Source organism: Balaenoptera ricei, chromosome 1, assembly GCF_028023285.1.
Source record: "Balaenoptera ricei isolate mBalRic1 chromosome 1, mBalRic1.hap2, whole genome shotgun sequence".
Lineage (NCBI taxonomy): Eukaryota > Metazoa > Chordata > Mammalia > Artiodactyla > Balaenopteridae > Balaenoptera > Balaenoptera ricei.
In genome coordinates, this window is record NC_082639.1 from 188,843,348 (window position 1) to 188,870,718 (window position 27,371).

At 38.7% G+C, this 27,371-nt stretch overlaps 1 protein-coding gene across 6 annotated transcripts in view; it reads right to left on the bottom strand.

Annotated features, from left to right (window-relative positions):
• Positions 1 to 4,253: 4,253 nt before the first annotated feature.
• DENND1B (DENN domain containing 1B) overlaps positions 4,254 to 27,371 on the bottom strand; it is a 255,425-nt gene continuing 232,307 nt past the window's right edge. For all 6 annotated transcript variants that reach the window (XM_059942960.1, XM_059942934.1, XM_059942952.1 and 3 more), the window contains 3 exons: positions 13,665 to 13,744; positions 12,473 to 12,689; positions 4,254 to 10,605 (listed from right to left, as the gene is read on the bottom strand). In XM_059942960.1, coding sequence (XP_059798943.1) covers positions 10,087 to 10,605; positions 12,473 to 12,689; positions 13,665 to 13,744 — 816 coding nt within the window. In that variant the 3' untranslated portion in view covers positions 4,254 to 10,086. The remainder of the gene's footprint in view (positions 10,606 to 12,472; positions 12,690 to 13,664; positions 13,745 to 27,371) is intronic.

The window sequence follows — 27,371 nt, forward strand, 5'->3', positions numbered from 1 at the left end:
ATGTCTCAAGAGTGCTAATTCAAACTACACTGAGAACATCAACTAGGAGCACTGGTCGAAGAATTTTATATCAACATCTAGTCAGCACTATCCACAGACCAGAGAGAACAAACAGAGATTCCTTTTGTGTAGCTGAGGAGAAGCAGGCAGTCACACCCTCTCCTCCCTGGTGGCACCTGGAGCCCTGAGAGCATTCAGTTGCCCACAGCATGGGAATAAAGCCAGCATATATTTTAAAAACTTTTCCCAAGTCAGTAATCAGAGAAACAACTCAATACAAATATGGGTCAAAGATTTGAATATACTCTTCTCCAATGAAGCTACATGAATTGCTCCACATTATTGGAGCAACTGAAACTCCCACATTCTGATGGTTACACACTTATCGTGTGACCCAGAAATTCCACCCCTAGGTATTAATTCAAGGAAATGAAAACAAGTGTCATCACAGTAACTTGTACTCATTCACATGTACAGAGCAGTGTCATTCATAAAGACCCTAAAATTGAAACAATCGAATGTGCTTGGACAGGAGATCAGATGAATACATTGTTTCCTATCCACACAATGGAATATACTCAGCAATAAGAGTGAACAAACCGTTGGTACCTGCAACACCATGGAGACATCTCAGTAGCTCTATGCTAAGTGAAAGAAGCCAGCCATAAAAGGCAATATTGTATGATGCCATTTGTGTGAAATTCTTGAAAAGGCAAAACTATCTGTTGATGGCCAGGAGCCAGGATCAAGAGGAGGGGATAATGGCAAAAGAGCACAAAGCAAGTCTTTGGGTGATAGAATGTTCTAAGTCTTAGCATGGTAGTGGGTAGATGACTTTGTACATTTGTTAAAATGCATTAAATTATACTCTTAAAATGATTGAATTTTGTTGGATATAAATTTTAAAGTTGATTTGAAAAAAATGTGAAATACATACCTTGAAAGGAAAATAATGTTTACATAAATCTATAGCAGTATTGTAATCTTCAACAAACTTACCTACAGCTTATACTAAAAGAGTGTAAGCAAAGCAACTTGAAAATCCTTTCAGAACCTTGAAATCAAAATGCCCAGGGACCTTTAGTTCACCTTACAATTGCTGATTAAAAATCAGTATTAATCCTCCACAACAATCCTCAAGAATAGTGTTCCTTTATTTTTATGCAGTATGTTCTTTTGCTGCTGTATGTGTATGGTCACCATGTGTTAAATATAAATATTATTGATGAGAAATAATTGTTTAAATTGCTCTAGTAGAAGGTTTTTTTAAAAAAGACAAGTTTGAGGGCTTCCCTGGTGGCATAGTGGTTGAGAATCTGCCTGCCAATGCAGGGGACACGGGTTCGAGCCCTGGTCTGGGAAGATCCCACGTGCCGCGGAGCAGCTGGGCCCGTGAGCCACAAGTACTGAGCCTGCGCGTCTGGAGCCTGTGCTCCGCAACAAGAGAGGCCGTGATAGTGAGAGGCCCGCGCACCGCGATAAAGAGTGGCCCCCGCTCGCCACAACTAGAGAAAGCCCTCGCACAGAAACGAAGACCCAACACAGCCATAAATAAATAAATAAATACTTAAAAAAAAAAAGACAAGTTTCAAGCATCTATCATTATTTGCTTAGAAATTCAAATGGTTTTCTAACAGTTTGTCATTAAGCTTGTCCCTTATGCAGGAAGCCTGTAATACAAAACAGAGCACTTCTTCCTAACACCTATTTCACAAATCGGAATTTTTGCCTAATGGGTTGTATCCAATTTGGACATTTATCGAATCTCTGAAAGCTCAGCTCTTAAGTAAAATTATTTTTTAAGTTTATATTTTGGGGGAAACTAGATAAAATACTAAATGAATACCATCAGTGTATTTTGATATTCCAAGTTGAGTCCTCAAATTAGAAACTACAGTTGTAAAAAGTAATTTGTAAATTTTAAATACATTGCTTTAATGTTTAAATGGTGTTACTACAAAACACCATGAATATGAATGGTCTCCATTTTTAAAGTGGGTTTGATTTTAAAATACAAAACTGAAGAGTAAGAAGTTTATCTTGAATGCTGGTTCTTGACCATGAGAAAAAAATTTAAAGTAGTAGATAAACATCTGTGGAGATTTTGAGAAGGACATTTAGGTGCTCTCAAAAACTTTGTATGTCAATAACAGGGGCGCCACAATAAAAAAATTCATATTATGCCTTTCCTTTTCCTCCACATTGCTATGTCACCAGGTATTCCCTGCGTTATCATGCATAATCAAGGCGAGGCTGCCCTATCCGCTCTCACTCATGCCAATAAAACTAAGAGGAAGGAAGGGAAAAGAAGAGGGAAACGTACCGCAGAGAACATGTGTACACACAACAAGGGTTAGTGGAGACTGAATTAACTGAGCTGGGGAGTGGGGGGAGAAGGCAATTAATTAATACCATCTCCCAAAAAGCTATCAGGAAATTCTGTACTCAAAATTTAAAACTTGCCTAGTGCATTTTGTCAAAAAGCCTTGTCCAATACTTACAGGAGAGACTGTGTGTTAGGCGTGCCATTTAATTTCTGTCCTGCATTCCTGCCCCACAGCATGGGGCTGAAGCCACCATCAGGATCCCGTCCCTGCCAAGCCACCTGTTGCTCTGAGACGCTAAGGGCTCACTCACCTCCTTTGTTCATCAGTTTCTTCATGTCTACAAAGGACTAATTACAGCATCTTCTCCAGAAACCGTAGGAGCGTGGTCCAGGTTTGTTCTTTTCAACTGTAGAGCTGATTCTAATGAAATGCTAAGTTTGAGAGCCACTGGATTAGACAAAATCTAAGATTTTTATAGTTTTATTTTATATTTTATGGTTTTATACTCCAAACATCCATCAGTTCAAATGAAATCGGGTACTTAGGCATATTTTCTACCCCTCAAATTATAGTCATCCTTTGGTATCCATGGGAGATTGGTTCCAGGACAACCCCTTCCAACCCCCCTGCCACATACCAAAATCCAAGGATGCTCAAGTCCCTCATATAAAATGACATAGTATTTCCATATAACCCATGCATATCCTCCCATGTACTTTAATCTCTAGATGTCTTGTAATACCTAATACAGTGTTAAGTGCTATGTAAATAGTTGTAAAATACAATGTAAATGCTATGTAAATAGTTGTAAAATACAATGTAAATGCTATGTAAATAGTTGCCAGTGGGGGACAAATTTAGGTTTTGCTTTTTGGAACTTTCTGGAATTATTTTAAAAAAGTATTTCCGATCTGGGCTGGTTGGATTTGTGGTTGTGGACACAGAGATACAGAGGGCAGACTGTATATGGCAGCTGCAATGTACACAAAGTGTCTCAATATTATGAATTCATCCTAAGAACAGACACTTCTATTTTAAATAGAAATAAAGCTTCAGGGAAATTAGGTAACAGGACCATACCAATGACAGAACTTGGGGAAGGTTTTAATTCACCTAGAAACTTCCACAGTACACTATTTAATTTGTATGCTATTAATACTATATTTTCCATAAATGTATAAATTTTTGTGTGTCCTATAATTCATTGCTGCTTCCAGGCAAGAAGATTCTCAGACTCACTACAAAATAATACTCCAAAAAGAGTATTCTCTTTCATTTATATATAAGGAAAATCCAACTGGGTTTTTGTATTTGCATCTATAAAATTAAGATATGACCATCTTTCTCAGACACAGACACTAAGAGGTACTGAGACTAACCCCTATGACAGTGGCAGGCAAAGTGTTTAAAATCAAAATCAATCACAGCTACATCTTAGGCTTCCAAGGATACTCTCTCCTTTCTCAGGGTCAGACCTTTGCTCCCGCTATGGAAACAAGAAAAATTCAGCATATTATTCACAGAAGTTCTGCACCCAAGGGAAACTTTGTGCTTATTTCCAGTTTGACTTTTGCTCTAGGTTGGACCTTCAGAGCCCCTGGATGAGAAGCACGTCTTCCCAGGCTTGGGAGCACTTCCTGTCCGTCCTCGACTCTTACGTGAAGGTCAGTAAACAGTCGTTTGGCTTGGCTAGACCTGCTGTGCTGTCCTTAGTGACACTGATTACCTCTTCTGTGGTTTCAGAGCCCAATGAAATTAGCTGACCAGACACAAAAGAATGGATGCCTCCCCAGCAAACCCGCCAGAAAGGTTTAGGGCTCAGTTTACACCGCAGCAGTCACGAGGCTCCGAGATGGAGATGCAGGGTCCTTGCGACAGTTCCCCGGGAGCACTAGCCAATCATTAAAAAGACTCACCACCAGGCAGTTTTGATTATGACCAACTTTATTTTAAATCTGCATCGTTGGGCACTTTATGGTAATGTGTCATTCATCCAATATTTACTTTTGCATATATTTTTTAAAATTCCCCAAACAATACCTTTACAAAGTCCTCCCAATAGTAGTCAACTTTAGAGATGACTTATCCTGTAGCCTCAAGGATGCAAGAACAATGACACACATCTTGACGCTGGGAAGGTGTGTACAGATCCCAGTCACCATGGCTAGCAAAAAGCTTGAGTTTTTCAGTCCTTCCAAATAGTTATTCATTTAAAGAAAGAGAAATAAGCTTTGGAAAAGTAAAGTTTTTAACCTCTCATGTACCTTTTGTGTAAAAAAAGCTTTATGCATTTTAAACTGTAGGTTTTAGGCAGTTCATACTTGTTTGCTGTTTTAGGCATTGCTCTAAGTACTGAATCATGACAGATTCAAGAAATCTCATTTTTGGTATATGATTATTAAATGGTTCTCAAAATAACCACATGGAAACTAGACTATGTGAAGGATGGTGACTCAACACACGTGGTGCATTTAGGATGCACAGAGTCTAATTTTGTCCTGTCCTAAAAGTCATGTAATCAACCAAAGGGCAGATTTGTCAATGTACCTCAACAAGGCTCTCTTCCAAAACATGAAATAACACAGAGACGAAGAGACTCAGAGGTTTATCATATCAAAGAGGTAATCATTTGTGACTTGGCAATCTTCTAAGATAAAAGATTGTGTATTTTAAATTACTTCACTTAAATATGGTTTGAAAAAACATAGCTTTCTGGATAGAAAGCATCTGGTTGTTTGCTGTTCAGTACCTGGATAGAAAGCATCTGGTTGTTTGCTGTTCAGTTCCTTGTTTTATTTTTTTGGTATGTTTGCATGTCACATCCAGAGCTACAGATTTTCCACAGTGCATCTGCCTCATTCAAGTATAATAAAAGTAGAAATCTATAGAAGCTCTTAAGGTTAAACAAACTGTACATTATACAAAAATTAACTTAATTTACACAAAAAGTATTGGCAATGCCCTTTATAAATCTTACCAAAGAGTCATCACAAAGGATACTACAGCCGACATATGTTTTGTCATCACCATAGAAATGCCATCTAGATTTATGTGGTACAGAACTATTTGAAGAATCAGCATTTTGCACTATACACATTTCTTTTAAGGTAACAGTATTGTCAATAGTAATCTAAGGTTCATAATTTTCTTATTGCATATTTATTGTTGCTGAGGCAGTTAGTTACGATATATTAATGCAATATTCATAATTATTTTAAATAAAAACATTTCTCCTGCCAACGGTATAAAGAATATTTTTTCTCTAAAATCACATGGAACGTTGCTACATACAGTTTTACACAAATACTGAACAACATGACCTTAAGGCATCTGCTAGAAAAGCAGATGTGTGTATTTATATGAACTAAATTATGCAAGAAAAAATATTGCACAAAATCCTATTATTTTCAAAATAAAACATGCTTCTTTCTAAATACACATAATTCCCTACCTTGACCAAATCAAAATGTTAACTGATTTGCTCAAAACAACTCTGCCTCTTAAACAAGATTTAAGAAACAGACACTAACAGATTCCTAGGCTCGACAGAGGAAAGACGTCAATACTGAAACAGTTTGTAAAAAGCATTTCATATATTAAGAAGTGGTCTGGGGGAATTAGGTTTGGGTGTTCATTTTACATTCTTCAATTTATATTCTGATATACAAATATCTACCCAGAATCAGGATCTTGTATGCTAAACAAAATGGAATTCAGATTAGAAAATTTATTCATGAAAATAATCTTTTCCTGAAAATTCAGGTTTTCTAGAAAAGAAGGAAGATCTACTCATTATGAGAATAGTCACAGTTTTGTCCTCTTTATCAGCAGTCTACTTCTTCACCTTATTTCAGAAACGACGAATTCATTAGCATTCCTGGGTCCTGTTTATTAGGACATGAGCACAAACTCCTCCCAACAGCACTGTCACAGACAGTTTTAGTTTAAAAGTGTATTTGTGTGTGTGACGGGAGGCTGTTTCTAGAGAATGCTATCATCAAGGTAAAGACAGTAACATGAGATCCCATCAACATGCATCTGCATGCTCAGTTAATCCTGATTGGAGTGACGTGGCCCTAAGTAGTGCGAAGGGGCATGGTTTCATCAGAGCCTCGCTGCCTGGTGATAGGAGAGCAGAGTGGTGACGGACAGTCAGGTAAACAAGAACACTTAGTTTCTAAGAGCCTCTGAATCTGTCCTTTTAAAAGTAGGTATCCTAGATAGCAGCATTACTGTACTTCGTATAACAGTAGAGAAAGTTACTCAAATTAGAAAATGGTACAATGGTTCTGTACTTAGAGCATGTTTTATATTAAGCAGCTTTAAAAGGCCTTTTTTTTGGTGATAGAATCTTGGCTGAATAACTTCTAAGCAAAATACATTATCGTTATTATTATTAACAGGGATTTACAATTCCTTTTAATTAGTTCCTGCACAGCAGGGACCAGGCCAATTCTCTTATGTCCCTACGTCCACAGTTACTGCACCTTGTGTATGACCAGTACAAACAGCTGGTAAATATTTCCTAAATGAGTTTCTAATTTTTAATCAGAAAAGTCATCATGCTATATTTTGGTGCCTTTCTAAAATATGCTAAAGTAGGTAGCCATCAAAATATACCACTTAACACAGTCTCACTTAACAAAACAAGAGCTCCTAAATTCACACACGACTCTCCTATCCCCCTGAAATACCATGGATGCAATACCCAAGGGCAAAAGGATAAAAACGAGAGTGGGATTTGGGGAGAATTGTGACTTTGTCCAGAGGTCACATAAAGACTGGGCCTCAGAGCCAAAGGTCTGATTCGTTTCTACAATTCTGTTGTAGAACAGGTGTTGCTCCTTGGGGATTAAAAAAAAAAAAAAAAAAAGCAAACAGCAGGAGAGTTTACACGTATTTGGTTTAGTTATAATAGAAAACATGAAGATAGTAGGAAAAAGAAAATACTTTTATTTCAGAACTCACCTCAATGTCACTTTATTCTCCCTACAGCCACCATAATACTGGAAGTCTAGTTTCAGAGCAGACTTTGAATACTTAAAATGTTAACGGTTTGAAATATGAATACTTGCTACTAGTCTTTTGGATGTTTTCCAAGAATAACATGCAGGGTTTTTGCTTTTGTTTTTAACATGAAATATAAGAGCTGATTTTGTATGTTAAAATAAGGCACAAATTCAGTTTAAAATGTCTTGACACAAATGTGACTTGTCAGTGGATGAATACCCTCACCACACACAGCGGTGCAATCGGACATCTGGTGAGGCAACCAAAAGACAGAAGAGAACTCACGTTTCTGAGGCCGTGAGACTTATCAAGCAAATGGATTAAAACCCAAATTGTGCCTATGCTTCACTCACAATGATCCCATTCTCCAGACAGTGAATTCTGAAGGAAAAATACCTCATTCCAGTATTCACATGAAAGGGCTGCTTTACATTCTTTTCAAAAATTATGAAGACTATTTGCCAAGCAGATTAACGACCAGAGTGACAGTTTTTCCTTATTTAAAATAGCTCTTCTGATAAATGGACTTTTTTACATATTTCAATTAAATAAAATGGAATTTTATAATGAGTATATAAAAGCAAAATTTGATAGGAACCTTGAATCTTTTGTGTTTAAAAAAAAAAAGGATTAAATTTAAAAAAGGATTAAACACCCTTTTCCTTAATACATACAGAGTCCATCCTTATACGTAAAACAAGGTCTGTCTTCCTTCATAAACATGAATGAATAATTGTCCTCCCAAAGTATATCCATTGAGATTTTGGAATGTACTTTAGAAAAGCAAAACTTGGTCATTTTCTTTAAATTATTCAAAGACTGACCTGAATGAATATTTTAAGCAATGTTTTTAACAAACCCCCTTCCAGGATTTTAACTGAAAATTAAATTATGATTTCAGTAAACATTTTAGAGCACAGTCTTGATGAGGGTTCTTGAATGGGTTCTCACACACCTTTCCTAAAATGATAATGTAAAAAAAAAATCCTGAGTGGGGGATGTATAGAGTGGATATATTGAACATACTAACAACAAATGAACCATAACATCACTGGGTTTTTTTCCTGATAATTCCTGTCAATCCAGCCAATCATCAAGCAGTCAACACACGGTTCCTTCTCAGGTGAACTTCAAAGCGTGACCGTGAATTGGAGAGAGAGGAGACGATGTCCCATGTAGAAGAGCTCCAAGTAATTTATTTGGATACCGTGCCCTCATGGAGAGGAAGCAGGAGCCCCAAGCCTCAGTGTGGGCTGCACACGGTGACTTCCTCCTCAGGACGGCAGTAGGAGCGGGAGGGGAAGGAGCGGCTTTACAGGGGAGGAACCCCACAAACGCTACCTCAGCCTGGTGACCAAGGCCAACATCAACATTCACAAATCATGTGGACGGCACGCACCCTTGATAGGATGTAATGATGAAGACGGCACTTTTCTTCCGTAACCCCCTCCCCAAAACCCACGGTCCCATTGCAATCAGTCAATCATGAGACAAACACCAGACAAGTTCCAGCAGAGGGGCATCCTACAGCATATCTATCTATATCTGCCCAGTCCTCTTCAAAACTGTCAAGGTCGTCAAAAACCAGGGAAGTCTGAGAGAGGGTCACAGCCAAGAGGAGCCTAAAGAGCTGTGACAGCCAAGTGTGATGTGGTCCCCGGGTGGGATTCTGGGACAGAAGAAGGATGGTAGGGAAAAACTAAGGAAATGTGCATGGAGCATGGTTCATGAATTGTGAAGGCGTACCGCACGGACATCATAGGATATTAAAAACAGCGGAAACTGAGTAGGGAGACATGGGAACACTGTACTTTCTCCACACGGTTTCTATAAATTTGAAACTTCCAAAATATAAAGTCAATTATTTTAAGAAGTCCATTTGAGATGATATGAAGCATTCTGGTAGAGAATTATTAGTTAAGAGAAAAACAGATAGGAACACTTTTTTATCAGGACAGTTTGTTGCATTTGGCTTTCTAGGGGTGACTCCTACTTAGCAAAGTCATACAGAAAGACTGTGAAAAAACTTAAAGTGTCATTTGTAAACAGAAGTCATTAATTTCACATTGTAATTCAGCACTTCATATATTTCACTGAGTGACATGTAAGGTGAATGTGTACCTTTATACTTTTTGGAAAACATGGCTGCAGTGTCCACAAGAGAGCTTTTTAACTTAGAAAAAATGAATTTTGTCCTTGATTCAATGAATAGAAAAAGGCATTATTGCTCTGCAGAACACTTATAACTTATCTTTCAAAATTTACCTGTAATTCCATAAATTATGTAAGTATGCTTAATATAGGCTTAAGATTAAGGCAGTTAGTTGGTCAACAGTTTCAGGCTAGTTCTGATAGGTTTTGGTATCTTGGCCAGTTCATGCTCAACCACGTTAGTACAGTAGCTACTGGTTATGTGCAAGGGTTAGATGCATACTTAGTTTAAATAAAATAAGTGGCGTTAAGCACCAAATACTGGGAAATCATATGTTCAATATATACTTTCAACATACATACAAACTAGTACCTGATTTAAGAGCACAGTAGAATTAGCTTTACATTTAAAAATCAATGGATAAATCTATATACCACGAGACAGACGAGTGGGAGAAATGTCCCAAATGAAAAACAATGTTTAGACGGTAGTAAGAGTTGTATTTTCTACCAATCCTTGTTTATGATAGGGTACATGGACTCCTAAAATGTCTCCGAAGAAGCTTGAATGCAAGCGACAGACTCTTAATTTGTTGATTTAAGCTTGGTTTCCACTTGCTTTTCCTTCTGAAATGTTTAAGTCTTGTTGGAAGGCAGATGTTATGTGACATAACGATACCACTTCTTGAAGCAGTCCAGAACCTTCTGAAGTCTCTTTGGCTCCTTTCCCTTCTTTCTCCCAAGGAACAAAAGACGGACGGCGCCCAAGGCTGGGTACCAGCGGATCATCTGGTGTCTGGCTTAGTGTTTCTTTCTTCTCTGTCTGGGAGGCTCCAGGCGAAGCCAGCTGCAAACCCAGTCCTGGAGGAGGGGCCGGCGCTCCCAGCTCCGCGGGCCGGCTCACGGCACCAACGCCGAGGTGTCGCTCACCGTTCTCCTCCTTTAGGATGGACAGAGAGTCTGTCCCAGCGCTGGAGGACACCCGCTTCCTGGGCGAGGGAGGGAGCTCCCTGCCGTGGAGGGCACTGTCCTCCTGCCCCAGGTGCCACTCGGCCTGCTCACTGGAACCACTGCAAAGCAGGGCCAGGTTGTTCTCGCTGGGCGTGTTGGATTTATTCTGAGAGAAGAAACAGCATATTTAGAAATAAATGGAAGAAAATTATACCATCACTTCGGCAATACCGTTTTCCATTTTGAAATCAGTATCTTTCAAGGCTGGGAACTCAAAGTCCCTCCCAGAGGAAATGAAGCATCAACAGTTAGCTCTGAACACCTCCCAGGGCGCCCTCAACAGGAATGAAGTGAGATGGATACGGGTGCCCAGGCCCTCGCAACTATCGATCACCTATAAAACTCAAACCAGACCATAAGTGTCGGCGAGGGTGTGGAGAAAAAGGAGCCCTCGCATACTGCGGGTGGGAGTGTAAACTGGTGCAGCCACTGTGGAAATCAGTGTGGAGGGTCCTCAAAAAACTAAAACCAGAACTACCATACAATCCAGCAATATATAATACACCCACTTCCGGGTATGTATCCAAAGAAGATAAAATCAGTTATCTTGACAATACAGCTGTACCCACATGTTCATGGCAGCATTATTTACAATAGTGAAGCTATGGAAACAACCTAGATGTCACTGATGGATGAACAGGTAAAGAAAATGTGGTACGTATACACCATGCAATGTTACTCAGCTTTTAAAAACGAGGAAATCTTGCCATTTGTGACAACATGGATGAACTTGGAGGGCATTATGCTAAGTGAAATAAGCCAGACAGAGAAACACAAATACCACATGATGTCACTTATATGTGGAACCTAAAATAGTCAAACTCAGATGTCGAGAGTAGAATGGGGGTCACCAGAGGGGGATGGAGGGTGGGGAAATGGGGAGACGCTGGAGGGGCAGGTTTCAGTCGTGCAGGTGGGAAAAGTGCTGGGACCTAATGTACAGCACGGTGACCATAGTTCTTTGCTAAGAAGGTAGATCTCAAGTGCTCTCACTGCAAAGAAAAGGAAAGAAAAGGTAACTGAGATAAGGGATATGTTAATTAGCTCGACTGTGGTCAGCATTTCAAAACATCAAGTTGTACACCTGTATACAACTTTTATTTGTCATTATACTACAAAACTGAAAAATAAAAAGGATTTGCAAAACAATCCTTCGAAATAACAAAAAACAAGCAGACAAACTATATTATATAATCAGTGCCAAGTTCTGGAATTTATTACTATCAGAACAGAGTGGAAATTACTTATACTTCTCTCTCTTGTGTTCTTAAAGCAGCCAGTTCAATCTGTTTAAAGTATTATTTCTAAAGCAATACAATGAAACATTACTTGAATTAATACATTTATTCAAATTTTTTTGAACATCCAGAAAATACAGAAAAAAAGTGGGAACATTTCACATTTAAAAGTTCCCCAGAAAAGACAACTATAAAATTAGGTTGTAGGAAAATACCACTGCTTGACAAAATAATTTCAATTAATGACAATAACCACCAGAATTGCATAAATAAAAGGGAAAATGCTGGAATTTTGTTACTAGAAATAATTCTTAATGATTAACTGTTAACAGTATTTTTGGAGTTTTTTTTTTTTTTTTTTTGGCTGTGTTGGGTCTTCGTTTCTGTGCGAGGGCTTTCTCCGGTTGTGGCGAGCAGGGGCCACTCTTCATCGCGGTGCGCGGGCCTCTCACCGTCGTGGCCTCTCTTGTTGCGGAGCACAGGCTCCAGACGCGCAGGCTCAGTAATTGTGGCTCATGGGCCCAGTTGCTCCATGGCATGTGGGATCCTCCCAGACCAGGGCTTGAACCTGTGTCCCCCGCATTGGCAGGCAGATTCTCAACGACTGTGCCACCAGGGAAGCCCATTTTTGGAGTTTTGACACTTATCTGAGGTCAAACGCTCCTACCAACTAAGGTGATGACGACAGCCATCACAGTGAGTGTGAGAATTTTATCAGTTGGAAAATCGACTCACCGTGGGCTTGTAATCAATGTCGTCCATCGACCTAAAGAAGTCCAGGCTCCTGGCTGCCGCCAGCTTCCCCTGGTCCGTGCTGTGCGTGCTCAGCGTGTCCAGGATCTCGCCCAGCAAGTCCATCTCACCCGAGGAAGGGGCCTTTGCTCTGGTTTCAAGAGAGTCGTCACTTTCGTAGAAATAAGCAGACACTTCTTCTCCGTCTTCAGAGGACAACCTGAAGAAAAAGAAAATACGTGCTGGTGATTACGTGACCACGAATGCCACATACAAGCAACCTCTCACCAATGACCGTCAACTAAGGCAGGAGTTTTAAAACCAATGTAACATTTCTGTAGAACAGCGAAGTGGATAATTGGTTCATGGCCAAATTCTTTATAGTGATGTACACATAGTGATGTACACACTGATTCAGATACTGGAAATCTTGAGTACGTGCACTGAGAGCAAACAAACATTTACGGTTCCTTATCAATCTGGAAGCACAAGCAGGGCTTTTCACAGTCTAATTCTGGGGAATTTGGGACATTAGCCTTAGAAATATCAGATTCCCAGAATACCTGGGAAGTTGGCTGTACTCCAAGTTCACTTTCAGTATTTTTATATGGTTTTCCTTTTGTTTATTCACTTGTTTTATATAAACAAAGATATACTTAATGCAGAAAAAAGAATGTTGATTCTGTCATCCCAAAATATCTTAAAATTGTTTTAAAAGTTCAACATATACTATTATTATTTCCCTTATTTTATGTTAAAATTAATTTTTAACATTTTGCGTTAAATTCTCCTCTTCTGATACCACCATGGAGTTAGGTCCCGCCCCTCGCCTATCTGGTTTGTTTCGATTGACTACTTTCACTGTTCCTGATATCTACCTGGCCCTCTTCAGGAGGAGGGTAGCAGTCTAACTTAGTGAGTGGGCTTCTGTTTCCCCTTTAACACTATCCCAGGTATCGCTGCAGACCTTACTGCTTCCCAAGAACAAGTTATTTCAGGTCTAACTTGCTTTCCCATCTCAAGATTCATCCCCCATGAGACTCCAGTTAGCGCTGGTTCCTCCTGCTGAAGAATATACCGCAAGGGAGTAAAACCTGATCTCTGGGAGTGCACGTTCTCTGAAATCGCTCTTGTAACCTAAAGCTTCTGCTGCTGAGCCACATTGCGTAACAGCACAAGAGACCCCGCGACTTACTTGCTGGCTCTTTCTGCGTCCTCGTCATCGTCAGCGCACAGAGCACCATCCAGGCTCTGAAGAGGCCTTCTTAGGCGTGACTACAGAGAGAGATCGACACACTGGCATTAAGTCGTTAAAGTATGTCTCTTCCATAAATTTTTTTTTTTTTTTTTAAGGTAAACCAGCCAGAGATCCCTGGTTTCTATTTTTTTTTTTTTAATTATTAGCACCTTTAATTATTATTTATTTATTTATTTATTTTTTGGGCTGTGTTGGGTCTTCGTTTCTGTGCGAGGGCTTCCTCTAGCTGCGGCAAGCGGGGGCCACTCTTCATCGCGATGCGCGGGCCTCTCACTATCGTGGCCTCTCTTGTTGTGGAGCACAGGCTCCAGACGCGCAGGCTCAGCAGTTGTGGCTCACGGGCCTAGTTGCTCCATGGCATGTGGGATCTTCCCAGACCAGGGCTCAAACCCGTGTTCCCTGCATTAGCAGGCAGATTCTCAACCACTGCGCCACCAGGGAAGCCCTTTTCCATAAATTTTAACTGACAATTTGACCTGACAAGGAATACTTTTTAAAGAAATATGCATTAAGGGTTTTGGAATACTAGCCAGTAACTTGACTAGCTGGGCAGGAAGAAGGGGAGGATATCAGACAACATTTATCTCAACGCTTACATCTCAAACCAGTCAACAAAAAACAAATCAGTGGGCTGAGTACGTAAACACTCTGCCCGCTCTCCCAGTCTGTCGGTCCCCGATTTAGGAATCTCTGACTCACAGTCAATCACTTCACCAAGCACTAAGCCCCCAGTTTCAATAATAATCAATACTTGCAATCTTGTTTCTTTTATCCCTTACCCACACTCTCCCTCACACCAAGTACTTTGAAGCAATGCTTCTCAATCGTTAAAGTGCATGTACATCTCTTGGAGTTTGGTACAGGTTCTGATTCTAACATGCTCTTAGGTGAGGCTGGTGCTGGGTCTCAAGGTCACAAACCCTAGACAATACATCATTTCACCTGTAAATACTTCACTATGTAGCTTTAACAGAGAAAGATTTTTTTTTAACACAACCAAATATCATGATCATTACATAACAAATTAATAATTATTCTCTAATATCTCATATTCCTTTATTGCCCCCAAAATGTTTTAGTGAGTTTATCTGGACCAGAATCTCAACAGGGTAGCACTGGATTTGGCTGACATGTCCCTCGTCTCAGAGGACGATCCCTTCCACCTTCACCTTCCCCCCCTCCATGCCATCTGTGTCCTTTAATGTGTTATTTTACCCTCGTTTCCTATAAACTGGCAATTACATCTGGAGCTTGGTTAGCTTCAGGTTCTGGGTTTTCTGTTTTTGGCAAGAATTCCCACAGGTGTTGATGTGTGTTTCTCAGTGCATCACATCCGGAGGCACCTAGTGATCAGATGTCTCACTTCGGGTGGTACTAAGACTGATTAATGGCTTCAGGTGTGGTTGGCCAGTGCATCCACTACAAACTTTATCAGCCTTTCACCTGATGGTTTTAGCATCCTATAGTAACCGCTGGCTAAATCCATTATTTCAGTAGGCACTTCAAAATTATGCTTTTCAAAAGCATTTCCTTTATTTGTTGGCATTTTATAAAGAACTGTCTTATTAACTATTTGGCTATCCTGAAATACAATGTGTACCAGAAAAATAGGATAATTCCTTCCTTTAATTTAACAATTTTTAGAGTAATGAGCTAATCTAACAGTCTATAAAGGTGAGCCAGGAGGGGGTCTTTAAAAATTATCATTTGTATATATTTGATATGCTCACCCCATAACGGTTATTACTCTTCTTGAGGTTCAGTCGGTCCCATTTTTGAACTACACTGTGCTTATGTGTTTTAAGTAGTTATCTTTTACAGATTTATCTCGAAATATCTGCAGGGTTAAATGATATGCTATTGGGTATTTACTTCAAATTAATCCAGAGGTGGGGAGGGATCATGGGTAGGGCTGGCACAGAAATAAGATTGGCCGTAAGCTGATAATTGTTGAAGATGTATGAAAGGTACCTGGGAATTCATATAAGCTTCTCTTTACTTTTGCATGTTAGAATCATGTTAAGTGTTCATTCCACAAGAAAATAAAAACCTTTTACAGTTTTTGTTATGTGTTCCCAACAAAGTGGACCAAGATGGCAGAGCAGGAAGATCCTGCATTCGCCTCACCCCATGAACAACACGCCTCACCCCATGAACGTGCCTCACCCCGTGAACATGCCAAAACTACAACTACACAGAGTGACGCATCTGAGGACGACGTGAGGACCGGCAGAGCAGCTCCTCTACGACGAAGGCTATAAAGACAAACACACCAAGACAGGTCAGAGGGACAGAGACCATCGAGTCAGGACCCACACCCTCCACGTGGCGACCTGTAAGCAGGAGGCAGTATCACAAATATTAGAGGCCCTCCCTAAGGAGCGAGGGGTCAGGGCCCCATATGGGGGCACCCCAGCCCAGGGGACCTGCACATCTGACTTTGACACCCAGTGTGGCTTACATCTGGGAGAGCCACAGGACTCTGGGAAACCGAGACTCTGCTCTTGAAGGGCTTGTGCACAGACTCGCTAGCTCTGAGTCCTGGTGCAGAGGCAGCGGTTGGAAAAACACCTGGTCATATGTGAAGGAGAGTCACTGACTAACTTCAGGGCAAGTGCCGAGGGGCAGAGATCTGTTAGACATTCTCCATCTGTCTCATGAACACCGTAGCCCTGACCCAGCGTTCTCCAGCCCCACCCAACCTGCCCATCCTGGCCACTGCCCCTCCAAAGCGGCTCCTGTCCTGCCACACCTGGCAGGTAGACTTGCCAGGGTCCAGCATCCCCTAAAGAGGCTCCCGCCCTGAGAGGCCAGCCCTACCCACCAGCACACCTGCAACTGAGTGGCTGGGCCCTGCAGCCAGCCACACCAAGGGCCAGGGTGCCTGCAGCAGTTACAACCAGCTGGGCCTGGAACCAACTTGCCCACCAGTGGACCCAGAGCAGTTGTGACTGGGTGGGTGTTCCAGCCAGTGGGCAACCTCGGTGCCACCACAGCAGGAGGACACATATAGCCCACAAAGGGGGGCACCCCTGGAGCATCTGACTCTGGTGACCAGGAGGGACTGCTCTTCTGGGGCCCATAGGAAACCTTCTACATAAGCCACTCCTTCAAGATGAAGAGACGAAGCCCATCTACCCAACACACAGAAACTATACAGAGAGTGAGGCAAAGTGAGGAGACAGAGGAATGTGTTCCAAAAGAAAGAATAAGACAAAAACTCAGAAAAAGAACTGAATGAAATGGAAATAAGTAATCTGATAAAGAGTTCAAACTAATGGTCATAAATATGCCCAATGAACTCATGAGAAAATAAACACAGTGAGAACTTCAATAAAGAATTACAAAATATAAAAAAGAACCAAGCAGAGCTGAATAATACAATAAATGAAATAAAAAATACACTAGATGGAATCAACAGCAGATTAGATGAAGCAGAAGAATGGATGGATCAGTGATCTGGAAGACAGGGTAGTGGAAATCACCCAAAAGGAACAGCAAAAAAGAAAAATGAATTTTAAAAAAAGATAGTTTAAGGGATCCTAGGGACAAATCAAGCACACTAATATTCACATTATAGGAGTCCCAGAAGGAGAAGAGGCAGAGAAAGGGACAGAAAACTTATTTGAAGAAATAATGGCTGAAAACTTTCCTAACCAGGTGAAGGAAACAGACATCCAAGTCCAGGAAACAGAGTCCCAAACAGGATGAGCCCAAAGAGACCCAAACCAAGACACAGTGTAATTAAAATGATAAAAGTTAAAGGGAGAATCTTAAAGGCAGCAAGAGAGGAAAAAAACTAGTTACATAGAAAGAAATCTCCATAAGACTATAAGCTGATTTCACAGCAGAAAATTTACAGGCCAGAAGGAACTGGTATGATATATTCAAAGTGCTGATAGAAAAAACAAAAAATCAAAAAAACCCTTAAAAACCAAGAATACTCTACCTGGTAAGGTTATCATTCATAATTAAAGTAGCAATAAAGTTTCCCAGATTAACAGAAGCTAAAGAAACTCATCACCAGTAAACTAACCATACAAAAAATGTTAAAGGGACTTCTTTAGGCAGAAAAGGCCAGAACTAGAAATAAGGAAATATATGAAAAAAAATCTCATAAACATATAGTAAACATAGTGAGTGTATCAGCCACTTACAAAGCAAGTATGAAGGTTAAAAGACAAAAGTAGTAAAATCAACTGTTGTAACTATAATAAGTAGTTAAGAGATACACAAAATAAAAAGATATAAAATGTGATGTCAAAAAGGTGTGTTGGGAGATAAAAATACAGTGTTTTAAGAATGTTTGGACTTAAGTAACCATCAACTTAAAACAGACTGCTATATATGTAGGTTGCTGTACATGAACTTCATGGTAACCAAAAACCAAAAACCTATAATAGATGTATAAAAATAAAAGAGAAAAAGACCCAAAATTAACACAAAAGAAAATCATCAAACCACAGAGAAGAGACTAAGAAGAAGAAAAGAACAGAGAAGGACTACAAAACAAACCACAAAACAGTTAACAAAGTGGCAATAAGTAATACCTATTAATAATCACTTAAAATGTAAAGGCCTAAAGGTTCCAATCAAAAGACACAGAGTGGCTGAACTAATGAAAAAGCAAGGCCCATCTATATGCAGCCTACAAGAGATTCACTCAAATATGAAAACACACACAGACTAAAAGTGAAGGACTGGAAAAAGATATTCCATTCAAGTGGAAACAAAAGAAATCTGGGGTAACAACACTCATATCAGACAAAATAGACTCAAAACAAAGACTGTAACAAAAGAGCACACATTACATAATGATAAAGGGGTCAATCCAAGGAGATAATATAACATTTGTAAATATTTGTGCACCCAGGTTCCCTGAATTCAGACTGTACTACAAAGCTACAGTAATCAAAACAGTATGGTAGCTGTCTACAAGAGACCCACTTCAGACCTAGGGACACATACAGACTGAAAGTGAGGGATGGAAAAAGATATTCCATGCAAATGGAAATCAAAAGACAGCTGGAGTAGCAATTCTCATATCACACAAAACAGACTTTAAAACAAAGACTATTACAAGAGACAAAAGAAGGACACTACATAATGATCAAGGGATCAATCCAAGAAGAAGATATAACAATTGTAAATATTTATGCACCCAACATAGGAACACCTCAATACATAAGGCAAATATTAACAGCCATAAAAGGGGGAAACGACAGTGACACAATCATAGTAGGGGACTTTAACACCCCACTTGCACCAATGGACAGACCATCCAAAATGAAAATAAATAAGGAAACACAAGCTTTAACTGATACATTAAACAAGATGGACTTAATTGATATTTATAGGATATTCCATCCAAAAACAACAGAATACACATTCTTCTCAAGTGTTCATGGAACATTCTCCAGGATAGATCATATCTTGGGTCACAAATCAAGCCTGGTAAATTTAAGAAAATTGAAATCGTATCAAGTATCTTTCCCGACCACAATGCTTTGAGAGTAGACAGCAATTACAGGAAAAAAATCTGTAAAAAGTACAAACACATGGAGGCTAAACAATACACTACTTAATAACCAAGAGATCACTGAAGAAATCAAAGAGGAAATCAAAAAATACCTAGAAAAAGTGACAATGAAAACACGCCGACCCAAAACCTATGGGATGCAGCAAAAGCAGTTCTAAGAGAGAAGTTTACAGCAATACAATCCTACCTTAAGAAACAAGAAAAATCTCAAATAAACAACCTAACCTTACACCTAAAGCAATTAGAGAAAGAAGAACAAAAAATCCCCAAAGTTAGCAAAAGGAAAGAAATCATAAATATCAGATCAGAAATAAATGAAAAAGAAATGAAGAAAACAATAGCAAAGATCAATAAAACTAAAACCTGGTTTTTTGAGAAGATGAACAAAATTGATAAACCATCAGCCAGACTCATCAAGAAAAAAAGGGAGAAGACTCAAATCAATAGAATTAGAAATGAAAAAGGAGAAGTAACAACTGACACTGCAGAAATACAAAGGATCATGAGAGATTACTACAAGCAACTATATGCCAATAAAATGGACAACCTGGAAGAAATGGACAAATTCTTAGAAAAGCACAACCTTCCGAGATTGAACCAGGAAGAAATAGAAAATATAAACAGACCAATCACAAGCACTGAAATTGACACTGTGTTAAAAATCTTCCAACAAACAAAAGCCCAGGACCAGATGGCTTCACAGGCGAATTCTATCAAACATTTAGAGAAGAGCTAATACCTATCCTTCTCAAACTCTTCCAAAATATAGCAGAGGGAGGAACACTCCCAAACTCATTCTACAAGGCCACCATCACCCTGATACCAAAACCAGACAAACATGTCACAAAGAAAAACTACAGGCCAACATCACTGATGAATATAGATGCAAAAATCCTGAACAAAATACTAGCAAACAGAATGCAACAGCACATTAAAAGGACCATACACCATGATCAAGTGGGGTTTATCCCAGGAATGCAAGGATTCTTCAATATATGCAAACCAATCAATGTGAGACACCATGTTAACAAACTGAAGAATGAAAACCATATGATCATCTCAATAGATGCAGAAAAGCTTTCAACAAAATTCAACACCCATTTATGATAAAAACCCTCCAGAAAGTAGGCTTAGAGGGAACTTACCTCAACATAGTAAAGGCCATATATGACAAACCCACAGCCAACACTGTCCTCAGTGGTGAAAAACTGAAACCATTTCCACTAAGATCAGGTACAAGACAAGGTTGCCCACTCTCACCACTATTATTCAACATAGTTTTGGAAGTTCTAGCCACAGCAGTCAGAGAAGAAAAAGAAATAAAAGGAATCCAAATCAGAAAAGAAGTAAAGCTGTCACTGTTTGCAGATGACACGATACTATACAAACAGAATCCTAAAGATGCTACCAGAAAACTACTAGAGCTAATCAATGAATTTGGTAAAGTAGCAGGATACAAATTGCACAGAAATCTCTTGCATTCCTATACACTAATGAAAAATCTGAAAGTGAAATTAAGGAAACACTCCCATTTACCATTGCAACAAAAAGAATGAAATACCTAGGAATGAACCTACCTAAGGAGACAAAAGACCTGTATGCAGAAAACTATAAGACACTGATGAAAGAAATTAAAGATGATACAAATAGATAGAGAGATATACCATGTTCTTGGATTGGAAGAATCAACATTGTGAAAATGACTCTACTACCCAAAGCAATCTACAGATTCAATGCAATCCCTATCAAACTACCACTGGCATTTTTCACAGAACTAGAACAAAAAATTTCACAATCTGTATGGAAACACAAAAGACCCCGAATAGCCAAAGCAATCTTGAGAAAGAAAAACGGAGCTGGAGGAATCAGGCTCCCTGACTTCAGACTATACTACAAAGCTACTGTAATCAAGTAGCAAGTATGGTACTGGCACAAAAACAGAAATATAGATCAATGGAACAGGATAGAAAGCCCAGAGATAAACCCATGCACATATGGTCACCTTTCTTTGATAAAGGAGGCAAGGATATACAATGGAGAAAAGACAGCCTCTTCAATAAGTGGTGCTGGGAAAACTGGACAGCTACATGTAGAAGAATGAAATTAGAACACTCCCTAACACTGTACACAAAAATAAACTCAAAATGGATTAAAGACCTAAATGTAAGGCCAGGCACTATCAAACTCTTAGAGGAAAACATAGGCAGAACACTGTATGACATAAATCACAGCAAGATCCTTTTTGACCCACTTCCTAGAGAAATGAAAATAAAAACAAAAGATAAACAAATGGGACCTAATGAAACTTAAAAGCTTTTGCACAGCAAAGGAAACCATAAACAAGACGAAAAGACAACCCTCAGAATGGGACAAAATATTTGCAAATGAAGCAACTGACAAAGGATTAATCTCCAAAATATAGAAGCAGCTCATGCGGCTCAATATCAAAAAACCAAACCACCCAATCCAAAAATGGGCAGAAGAACTAAATAGACATTTCTCCAAAGAAGATATACAGATTGCCAACAAACATATGAAAGAATGCTCAACATCATTAATCATTAGAAAAATGCAAATCAAAACTACAATGAGATATCATCTCACACCAGTCAGAATGGCCATCATCAAAAAATCTAGAAACAATAAATGCTGGAGAGGGTGTGGAGAAAAGGGAACCCTCTTGCACTGTTGGTGGGAATGTAATTTGATACAGCCACTATGGAGAACATTATGGAGGTTCCTTAAAAAACTAAAAATAAAACTACCATACGACCCAGCAATCCCACTACTGGGCATATACCCTGAGAAAACCATAATTCAAAGAGAGTCATGTACTACAATGTTCATTGCAGCTCTATTTACAATAGCCAGGACATGGAAGCAACCTAAGTGTCCATCGACAGATGAATGGATAAAGAAGATGTGGCACATATATACAATGGAATATTACTCAGCCATAAAAAGAAATGAAATTGAGTTATTTGTAGTGAGGTGGATGGACCTAGAGTCTGTCATACAGAGTGAAGTAAGTCAGAAAGAGAAAAACAAATACCATATGCTAACACATATATATGGAATCTAAAAAAAAAAAAAAAAAAGGCCATGAAGAACCAAGGGGCAGGACGGGAATAAAGATGCAGACCTACTAGAGAATGGACTTAAGGACACGGGGAGGGGGAAGGGTAAGCTAGGACAAAGAGAGAGAGTGGCATGGACATATATACACTACCAAATGTAAAACCGATAGCTAGTGGGAGGCAGCCGCATAGCACAGGGAGATCAGCTCAGTGCTTTGTGACCACCTAGAGGGGTGGGATAGGGAGGGGAGGGAGGGAGACGCAAGAGGGAAGAGATATGGGGATATATGTATATGTATAGCTGACTCACTTTGTTATAAAGCAGAAACTAACACACCATTGTAAAGCAATTATACTCCAATAAAGACGTTAAATAAAAAAAAAATACTTTCAGGCACTAAAATTTGATAAAAATTAAAAAACAAAACAGTATGGTACTGGCAAAAAAACAGAAATATAGATCAATGGATCAGGATAGGAAGTCCAGAGATAAACCCATGCACTTATGGTCACCTAATCTATGACAAAGGAGGCAAGAATATACAGTGGAGAAAAGACAGCCTCTTCAGTAAGTGATTCTGAGAAAACCGAACAGCTACATGTAAAAAGAATGAAATTAGAACATTCCCTAACACCAAACACAAAAATAAAATCAAAATGGATTAAAGACCTAAATTTAAGGCCAGACACTATAAAACTCTTAGAGGAAAACATAGGAAGAACACTTTGACATAAATCGCAGCAAGATCTTTTTTGATCCACCTCCTAGAGTATTGAAAATTAAAACAAAAATAAACAAATGGGACCTAATGAAACTTAAAAGTTTTTACACAGAGAAGGAAACCATAAACAAAATGAAAAGAGAACCCTCAGAATGGGAGAAAATATTTGCAAACAAAGTGACCGACAAGGGATTAATCTCCAAAATATACAAACAGCTCAGGCAGCTCAATATTAAAAAAAACCCAACCCAATCAAAAAGTGGGTGGAAGATCTAAATAGACATTTCTCCAAAGAAGACATACAGATGGCCAAAAAACACATGAAAAGATGCTCAACATCACATCTCTAATTATTAGAGAAATGCAAATCAAAACTACAATGAGGTATCATCTCACACTGGTCAGAACGGCCATCATCAAAAAATCTACAAACGGTAAATCCTGGAGAGGATATGGAGAAAAGGGAACCCTCTTCCACTGTTGGTGGGAATGTAAATTGGTATAGCCACTATGGAGAACAGTATGGAGGTTCCTTAAAAAACTAAAAATAGAGCTACCATATGATCCAGCAATCCCATTCCTGGACATGTATCTGGAGAAAACCGTAACTTGAAAAGATACATGCACCCCAATGTTCACTGCAGCACTATTTACAACAGCCAGGACATGGAAGCAACCTAAATGTCCATCGATAGAGGAATGGCTAAAGAAGATGTGGTACATATATACAGTGGAATATTACTTAGCCATGAAAAAGAATGAAATAATGGCATTTGCAGCAACATGGATGGACCTAGAGATTGTCATACTGAGTGAAGTAAGTCAGAGAAAGACAAATATCATATGATATTGCTTATACGTGGAATCTAAAAAAAATAGTACAAATGGACTTATTTACAAAACAGAAGCAGAGTCACAGATGTAGAAAACAAACTTATGATTACCAGTGGGGAAAGAGCAGGGAGGGATAAGCTGGGAGATTGGGACTGACATATACACACTACTATATATAAAATAGATAACTAATAAGGACCTACTGTATAATGCAGGGAACTCGATACTCTGTAATGGCCTATATGGAAAAAGAATCTAAAAAAGAGTGGATATATGTAAATGTATTGTATATGATTCACTTTGCTGTACAGCAGAAACTAACACAACATTGCAAATCAGCTATACTCTAATAAAAATTTTTAAAAAGTAAATAAATAGCATGACAGTAAAAAAAATGTATGCACCCAATATAGTAGCACCTAAGTATATAAAGCAAATATTAACAGGAATAAAGGGAGAAACTGACAGTAATACAATAATAGTAGGAGACTTTAATACCTTACATCAATGGACAGAACATCCAACAGAAAATAAGGAAACACTTGCCTTAAACAATACATTAGACCAGATGGACACACACACATACACACACACACACACACACACACACACAGAGAACATTCCACCCCCAAACAGAGTACACATTCAAGTGCACATGGAACATGGAACATTCTCTGGGATAGATCACATGTTAGGCCATAAAAAAGTCTCAATAAATTTAAAAGGACTGAAATCATATAAAGCATCCTTTCTGAACACAACAGTACAAAACTGGAAATCCATTACAAGAGGAAAACTGGAAGAAACGAAACTCATGAAGACTAAACAACATGCTACTAACCAACCAATGGGTTAATGAAGAAATCAAAGAGAAAATAAAAAACCACCTTGAAATAAATGAAAATGAAAAACATTGTTCCAAAGTTGACAGAAAATCAGTTCTAAGAGGAAAGTTCATAGCCTACCTCAAGAGAAAAACATATAAACAATCTAACTTTACACCTAAAGGAACTAGAAAAAAGAAAAATAAATAAAGCCCAAAGTTAGTAGGAGGAAGAAAATAATAAAGATCAGAGTGGAAATAAATAAAATAGAGACTATAAAAACAACAGAAAAGATCAATGAAAGTAAGAGCTGGTTCTTTGAAAAGCTAAACAAAATTGATAAACCTTTAGCCAAAGTCATCAAGGAAAAAAGAGAGAGGGCCCAAATCAATAAAATCAGAAATGAAAGAGAAGTTACAACCAATACAAAGAATCCTAAGAGACTACTACTACAACCTCTTATATACCAACAAATTGGACAACCTGGAAGAAATAGATGAATTCCTAGATACATACCATCCTCCAAGACTCAATGGGGAAGAAATAGAAAATCTAAACAGACTAATTACTAGTAATGAAATTCAATCAATAATAAAAAAAACTCCCAACAAACAAAAGTCCAGGATCAGAAGGCTTCACAGGTGAGTTCTACCAAACATTTAAAGAAGAGCTAACACCCATCCTTCTCAAAACTATTCCAAAAATTTTCAGAGGAGGGAAAGCTTCTAAACTTGTTCCAAAAGGCCAGCATTACCCTGATAACAAAACCAGACAAAGATACTACAAAAAACGAAAATTACAGGCTAATATTCCTGATGAACATAGGTGCAACAATCCTCAACAAAATACTAGCAAACCAAATCCAACAACACATTAAAAGGATCCTACACCACGATCAAGTGGGGTTTCTTCTAGAGATGCAAGGGTGGTTCAATATCCACAAATTAATCAATGTGCTAGTGAGTGACAGAAAGGAAAGAATGAGTCGAGAAATATGTTCTTGTAACCCCCGCTGGGAATGTGCAGTAAGTTTCTCCATAATTTTGGTAATCAGCAATGTATTGGGACTTATAACTGTAATACCACTTTACAACTATAAGTTTAAGGTATGTGAGTTAACTAGAAATTTGGGAAATAACCTAAAAACACAACTACCACTTACAACGTTATTTCTGTGGGAAAAATATATTTTACCCACTCACTCCAGAACTCACAAAATATAATGCAGTCCTCTGATTCTCAAGACAAGTCATTATTATTACACTGACCTCTGTGTATGCTTACCATTATGCCAGCTATGGGTCTTGAATTTAATTTTTTTTATTAAAACAATACAAATCAAAACAAAAACCAAATGAACAAAAACTATGAGGGAGCTGGGACTTTATGCTGCTATTTAACAAATCATCATTGACTATTTAAGAACTAATACGAGAAGGTAAGAAACACATAACTTAATATTTATGTTTACAGCATACTTTGCAAAGCACTGTCACATACACACTGGGCCAGGTTCTGGGAATACAGAGTTGAGTTAGGTTGAGTCTCTGCCTTTAAGCAGCTCAGAGTCTAAATAACCCCACAATACATCTGGAGGAACACCAGGGAGGCCCCATAATTGCTCAAGGTCACACCCCTTATCAAGAATAAGAACCAGAAAGTGGAACCTGACGTGTTGCCAGCCCCTTGTTCATTTTCTTCCACAAGTTAGTTTCATATTCTACAATCTGCCTGCATATACCGTAGATTCTCAATTATTTTTTTTATTAACTATATCTTTCTTAGTAATGAAGCGCCTGCTTTTCCACAGTCTAAGTCATTTAAGTCATAAGAGCTTCACAAGTACCTCTGTATTTAGTTTTACATTTTCTATCTAGGCCAGGGTTCTATCAATTTCTATATACATAGGGGTGTAAAAGTGTAACTTATGGTGAGTTTTCACAACAGAATGAGAATTAGAATCAGAAGTAAAACTGATTAATGTTTTGCTTTCTACGGGCGTTACGCTTTGGCTAACTGAAATAAGCTTCTAATGAACAGTTATCGAATATGTATATGCAATCATTCAGTTCATTAGGACCTGCAATCTCCATACACAGTACGGAGTAACAGTGTCCAAACACATGGTGAATGTGTCAACTGCTTAATGACCTCATACTACATAACTGTTAAGGTCACAAAAAAGAAAAAAGGAGAAAAATAATTACAATCTGATCAGCATTCAAGATAGAGGGAAATGGCAGCATCTTGAACAAATCATCATCAGCTCCTGAGCGCACATGAACCCAGATTAACTCTGTGACACTGTTTCTGGTGGGTTTGGACGCAGGCACAGTGCTTGCAGAGGAAATAAAGAATTGTTTCCACTATACCCAGCACACATGACACAGGCAAAAAGGCCTGGTCATAATTTTATGAACAGAAGTCTTTTATGGGTAACTGGCAGCTAGTAAGCTTAGAGTGCAAAAAGTATACTGTGTACTCTTCAGGGTGTGTGATACACAGCCAATACTGGGGCATCTTTATCTGGATTCATAAATCACAGATATATCATGACTGAAAACCTGCACACTAAACTACACAGAAACTAAACTATGACTAACAGAAACATAATCCCAACACAATGAAAATTAAAAATATATACATTT